Source organism: Amphiura filiformis, chromosome 1 (genome assembly GCF_039555335.1).
Source record: "Amphiura filiformis chromosome 1, Afil_fr2py, whole genome shotgun sequence".
Taxonomy (NCBI): Eukaryota; Metazoa; Echinodermata; class Ophiuroidea; order Amphilepidida; family Amphiuridae; genus Amphiura; species Amphiura filiformis.
Window position 1 is genome coordinate 98,221,674 of NC_092628.1, and position 6,919 is coordinate 98,228,592.

At 37.0% G+C, this 6,919-nt stretch overlaps 1 protein-coding gene across 1 annotated transcript; it reads right to left on the reverse strand.

Moving 5' to 3' along the window:
* Positions 1-514: 514 nt before the first annotated feature.
* Positions 515-3,254, reverse strand: LOC140164911 (uncharacterized). The gene is made up of 2 exons (XM_072188309.1): positions 2,897-3,254; positions 515-561 (listed from the first exon to the last, which is right to left on the reverse strand). The coding sequence occupies exons 1-2, from the start codon at positions 3,252-3,254 to the stop codon at positions 515-517; spliced, it is 405 nt and encodes a 134-aa protein (XP_072044410.1).
* Between the last annotated feature and the right edge of the window lie 3,665 nt (positions 3,255-6,919).

Below are 6,919 nucleotides of genomic sequence, written 5' to 3' on the forward strand. Positions count from 1 at the left end.
CTACATCGTTCCGAATCTAGCTGGATTTAAGCGCTGATAGTGTGGTCTAATATCTTTGGTGGTCTTCTGATATGCCGATATTTCTGACACACAATCTCATTCATGTCAGTATCGCGGACAGAATTTCAAATGGGAGCAAATTCTGACATATTTTGTTCTCCAAACTTGGAATTTGATATGAACTGAAACAAAAAAGAAATTTATACACAATTCCAAAGGAAGCTTTGGAAGCATGAAAATAAACCAACAGGCAAACTCACAAAATTCAAAACATTAAAATAATGATAACATGTAAACATAGGTCTACGATGAAATATAATGTTGTTTTCAATGAAATATAGTATAAGACTAATAGGCTTGGCCTAACTATTTTTCAAATGGAATACTTCGTAAATATTTCTCCAACTATCATTTGACAAGTTTCCTATAAACATTCCCTCTCGTTATCTCGTAATTTATTGGCTCAAAACATGCAAGATATCCCCCCTCGAACGCAAAGGTCACTGACCTCTTTTCAAACGGTAGCTAGATAAACTTTGAATCCTGCCCAGAATAGTCTTTCTGAAGGAGGAAAACAAGTGACAAACATAGAAACAAACAAAGGGTGACAGCGACACGCGAGATATTTGCGTGACATTTTATTTGCAATCACTCATCGAATAATCACTTTGAGGTCGTGACGAATTACTTTTAATAAATATCAAATGGCTAAAAACATATACAAACACTTTAATTGCTTGGTGATTTAAAGTTTCCTGTCGGGTTTCCCATGGATTGACTGAAGCCCCTTGCCACAGCCTCATCTACGACTACATTGCTCAAGGTTGAGCAAGATATACTATAGTACTGCGGCATAGATTGAATCTTGCATATGGGCATTGTAGAAATGTCATTAAAAGATTAATCCAGTGGGATTAAATTATATTATATAACTCATACAAAGTTTCTTATCGTTTGATTGGCCAACTACTATTGATTATTTCTGCTATTATTAGCGGCCAGCTACAAAAAGACTATTGCACTCCACGTCCGAGCAATAGTCATTTTTCCATTGCACGGGCTATGGAGCTATACCGTAGCAACGCTGACAGACGCGAGAGCGTATATCGCGAGGTTTCCACCTCGACTCACCAACTATACAGGGTGTAACAATAAAATTTGTACAATTTTGAAAATAGAATGACACAAGTATGCCGTTTATATTTTGGTTTGATATTTATATGTCTATCAAGATAAATTCTTTAGCCACCAGCTAAGCTTTGTTCCAATACAATCGACGGTATACAAGCATGACAAGTGAAGATATGGCCAATTATGTAACCTAGTCTTAAAAACGCTTGGGCCACTTTTGTCTAACTGTTATAAAAGTGACAGAATAGAGTTGAACCATGAACCAGTTGGACGATGCTCTTATGATAGGTAGCTTTAAACAATGGGGTATTCTACGTGGTAGAAATGATTACATAATAGAATATCTCCTTGAGTTTTTGAAAGTCACAACTAAGCACTGACATAGCAACCACATTTACTAGAAATCGTGGCTGCAGCTCAACAACTTCAACCCCAATTCACGTTGGAAGAGCGTATTTTTATGGTTGTGATATTCGGTAGCACATGGAGTCGAGCAGAAACCATAATTTTGTTTATAGCTCATTTTCCAAACTCACGTCTTCCATCAAGGCATACAATTACATAGAGAAGTATGTAGAATTTGTTAACAGAAATGCTGGCAATAGTGTTCGCCCCAGAACAGCTAGAAACCCAACTGAACTTAATTTCAATATCTTATTGTTTTGTACTTATGGATGCAAAAACTGTTCTCAGTTTTACCAATGATATCTCAAGGATATGAGAAATTACTTTATTTATAAGATAATTTGAAAGAAATTTCATGGCTTCATTTATAGATTTTAAAGAAATATCGTATTATTATTAAGTTCATGTTAATATGAAGAAACACCACTTATAATTCTTTTGTGTCAGTTCTTTGATGTTTAATGCACGATAAGCATATCTACGCGGTTCAAACTTGGTATGCGCAAACATGGCAAAAGTGGCCCAACACGTTTCCTGGACGATTTAATTAATCGGACATAGCTTTTGAACCCAAGCTAGTAAAGTAACCAACTAAACGTCTTCTTTTAGCCAAGATATTACTGATTGTATTGCATATAACATTTGTGCCATAATTTTGTTAGTTTTTTCCTGAAAAGTCAAAATACGACTATAATTTTATTGTTACACCATGTACACGATTCTTAGTCAGTGGGAGTGGTCTAGCTCGCAGACACATAATCTGATTGGACAATCGCAAGTTTGATTTTTTTCAAGCGTCATATTAATATAGACCAGTGTGACATCAAATTTGCGTTCGGACCTGTTGTAGGCATATCCTCCCTAGTATAATCTAATTATTACGATGAGAGACATGAGTAAGAGGGGCGCTCGAACATTTTTACACTTAGGGTATATTAGTTTAACAAAGTACATTACAATCGTGTGAAACAGAAGTTTGAAAAATTTTGAGGGCGTCCTCCCCAGCAAATGTTACAATGTGGCTTTAATTCACAATTTTGTACAGTCATGTCCCCTCTTTAGAATTGATGCAGCCAAAGTCCAATAGAAAAAATGTACAACTTCAACATTTGATCCATGATTTCGTCTGATTCGAGGTTATAAATTTCTCAAATAAACTATTTTCCTACTTGGTTTGCCGAGGAGTAATTTAAGACAAATTTCGATTGAATTGGTGCATTTTGAAAATTTGGCTTCTGTACACGAGGTATTTGACATTGGACCTTATTTACTCTCTAACTCCTGAACTAAGCACCATAGTGTCATTTGACAGTTAACTGTTTTATTCCTATATGTAGCAAAGAGAGGAACCTTGACCTACCTTGACCTAAGCCGTCCACACCATTTTGGGAATGTGTGTATGGCTTCTGTTTCAGGATGGCTTGCCAGATCCTCCGATCACGTGATAGACTGGTAGCTTCAGCCAGGGATCTCAGGTTTCTAGGTGCACAGTCTGCCTTTACACAATCTGTCCATTTCTTGGCTGGTCTTCCACATGGTCTGTCACCATGGATATTGGAGGTCAGCAGTATGTTTGGGTATCTTGATGGTTGCATCCGATTGACATGGCCAAAGTATTTCAGTCTCTTTGTGGTCACTCTGTCAATTATCGTCTCCTTCAGACCTAGGCTTTCTCTGATGATGATGTTCCTGATTTTGTCTAGTCTGGTGACACCCATGATTTTCCTGAGGCAGATCATTTCAGAAGTTAGCAGCCTATTTTCAGTGTCCATGTTTCTGAGCCAAACATAAGGATGGACAAGACAAGTACTTTGTAAAGTTCGGTTTTTGTTGAGCAAGTGATGTCTTTAGCATACCAGATGTTGTTGAAACTTTGAATTGCCTCAAGCGCCTTTCCAATTCTGTGCCTGATGTCTACGGAGCATGTTCCTGGCTGAGTAATGGCACCTCCAAGGTATATGAACTTGTCTACCTGAAGAAGTCTCACCCCATTGATGTTGAAGTTTAGGTCCTGTGGTTGCTTCCTGATAATTTGTACCTCTGTCTTGGCGATGTTAATTTTTAAGCCAAAATTTGAGCTGTTTAGGTTCACTTTGTTGGTCAATGTTTGCAGATCTCTTTCATTTCCGGCTATCAGTACAATGCCATCTGCAAAGCGAAGTTTATTTATCAGATGTCCTTGTATATTGACGCCAATTGTGGTGTCATGAGTTGCGTATAGCATTACGATTTCCAGGATGCTGAAGAGTTACGGGGACATTACACAGCCCTGACGTACACCCACCATTGTTCTAAACCACTTGAAGAAGTTGTATGTGCTTGTTTGAATATCCAAAGAACTGCATCGCTTTCCAAAGACCTTCCTGCCACTGTATCGAATGCCTTTTCAAAGTCAATGTAACAACAGAATGGGCTTTTCTTCTTCTCAAGGTGTTTCTCTGCTATCGTTGGAGAATTAAAGCAAATACCTTTCCTGCATGGCTCAGTAGACTTATGCCCCTGTAGTTGCCACAGTCAAGCTTGTGTTTCTTCTTATTCTTAAAGATGGGATTAATAATTGCTCTACCCCAGTCGGCTGGGAAGACTTCCTCCTTCCAAATTTGATTACAGAGTCTATAGAGAATATCTATGCCAGTTTTTCCTGATGCTTTCAGTTCTTCCGCTGTTATACTATCATAACCCGGTGCCTTTCCATCTGTTAACTTCTTAACAGCACTAGTCACTTCATCTCTTAGGATGTCTGGTTCATTTTCCAGCTTTGGCATCTGGGGTATTTGAATTGCATCCACATTGACATAGTTTTTATTGTTATACAGTTCCTCGTAATTTTCTTTCCATCTATCTTTCACATCAGATAAATCAGTCAGGACTTGTCCATCTTTGCTCCTCACTGTTTGCATTTTGATACTGGGTTTCCTTGTGATCTTCTTATATATAGTTGCATACACCTTGGATTTTGCAGCTTGGTGTGCGTTATCCACCTTTTTACATAGATCTTTGATCCACTTATCTTTGCATCCTTTAGTCTTCCTTTTAATTTCTCTGTTGAGGAAATTATACCGAGCTTGGTGGAATCCTTTATTTTTTCTATAATTTTTTTTTCTATTTTATTTTTTTATTTCTAACCTGCTTTCGCTCGTCACTTAATTGGAGGACCTCCTCACTAATCCATGGGTCTTGATGCTGGGCCTTTCTGTTGCCAAGAACTTTTTTGGATGTCCCGTTGAAGGCTGTTTTTATGCCTTCACATAGAGTTTCTACATCCGTGTCAGCATCATTCAGCAATGGGGAGAATCTTCCTCCAATTTCAACTTCATAGGAGTTTTGAGCAATAGTGTCTTTGAACTTTTGAACGTCATATCGTTTGGGAGTAATTTGGTCTTGCTTTGGACTTGAATCTGAGCCGTAGGTTGGCTGTAACCAGTTGGTGGTCAGAACCAATATCTGCACTGGCATGACTGGGAAAACTTCTTGAGGTTTTCCATTTGCTGTTGATCATTATAATAGTCAATTTTTTGTGTTTTCTGGTCTGGTGATTCCCAAGTCCATTGACGACTACTCTTGATCTGTCTGAACATGGTATTGGTGATAACAAGATCGTTTGCTGCGCAGAAGTTGAGTAGCTTCTCTCCTCTGGCATTTTTTTGGTAGGATGTACAAAAAAGAACTGGGCCAAAAAACAGTTTTTTGGGATTTTGGGCCAAAAATGAGCATTTTGGCCCAAATTTAACCTCACAGATAAACTTATCAAGTCTTTGCCATTCTAAATATGTATACTTGTATATACTTTAGACCAACAATTTAGCAGTTATGAGACCCGAAAGTTTCCATAATTCCAGGGTGCAGACCAACCTTAAGTATATGTTTGAGATTTCCTATCAATGGGAGGAACAATTAGGGGTATGATAAAACAAATTCTGTTCCCATTATGACCCCTCGTGGAAAGCAAGGGGGGGGGCATAGAAAAAACAATTCTAGTTTAATCATTTGAGGTGCAAGAATGCCAAAAAACATTGGCTCTACTACCCAAATGGTTTTAAAACCTTAGAATTAATTCTTGCAAGTATAAACGCTATGGTGTGCATCCGAGATGTTTGGGTATAAATTATTGGCAATTACTTGTACCTTGGGTTTCGGAGATCCCGTGCATATCACCAAAAGTATCTTGTCCCCAGGATTTTCTCTTTATTTTAACTAGAGAATTGGCAATTATATAGATCTCATTTTCGAGCAGCTTGCATGAATGCATGCAGATCCTTATTTTGTGTGGTAATTGCCCCACTACTGATAATAATTATCTCAAGCACTTGAATAGTAAGTTAAGTTATTTTTCTGTCAAGTGTAATCTTTATTTTTACATCATTGCTGTATTTTTAACATTTAAACATGAAGCAGCTTATGACATACTACAGGTACAGGGTGACCCATAATGAATTATACCGTGTTTGAACAAAATATCAAAAATATATAGTCAACAGTGTATCTAATCTTAATAAGTGCAATACAATGACACACATGTCTCCTACTTATTCTGTGACTTTCATGGAAATAGCTTGATTTGTTTTAGCGTGACATTGCTATTACTGAAAAAGGATGAAAACTGCATGTGTGTAATTTACAGCCGCACTGTACAATATATTGGAGAAACCATACATTCTTTTATAGGAAATACCAAATTTGGCACAGATGTAGAGCTTACAATGCTAAATAATTCTTGATATGAGATTAAGTGACACATTTCAACATGTTCAATATGACATCAGATATTTAGGTGATTTTTACCACAATTTTTACCCAAAAATGTCATTATTACAGAGGATATAACGTCCTCAAGGATCCTCCGCAGAAAATTTTAATATTCTCCGTTACGTAGCAGTGGGTTTGCCAATATACTGTGGACATAAATGCATGCTATGACACTAATGACGAACCTTATCTATACTTTTATGAAAAATCCATCTCTGTCGGTATTTCAAATGATGAAACTCACACACCGCAATAATTGTCTTCAAAACTGCCGCCAAAGAAATAATAGTTTAAGGTCACTCAAGCGTAGCAAATCCTTTATTCAATACAAGGATTGCTTCGTAACATCATAAATAAACGATAGATATCGACTATTTAGTAGAAGTAAGAACAGGACATAACAAAGATACTGCATAACAATTTCCAAATAACTTTGTGCTGAATGGTTAGTAATTTTACAGACTTTCAAAATAGGTTGCTTTCTCAAAACTTGGAATTCACCATTTTTACGCGATCTTCTCTAACTTCTACTAGAAACATCCAATTTTTAAAATCTAAAAAATCTGAGAAAGCTAAATATTTGTGAAACTTAAAATGCAAAACAATATGACCAATAGAAATGCCGTTTATACCTAAA

What these genes read in the sequence shown, in the direction of transcription:
- LOC140164911 (XM_072188309.1), bottom strand. Translation starts at nt 3,254, where the DNA reads ATGGGTGTCACCAGACTAGACAAAATCAGGAACATCATCATCAGAGAA. An exon ending in TGTGGACGGCTTAGGTCAAG is followed by an intron (nt 562 to 2,896) that starts GTAGGTCAAGGT and finishes TTCCTCCTTCAG; the next exon opens with AAAGACTATTCTGGGCAGGA.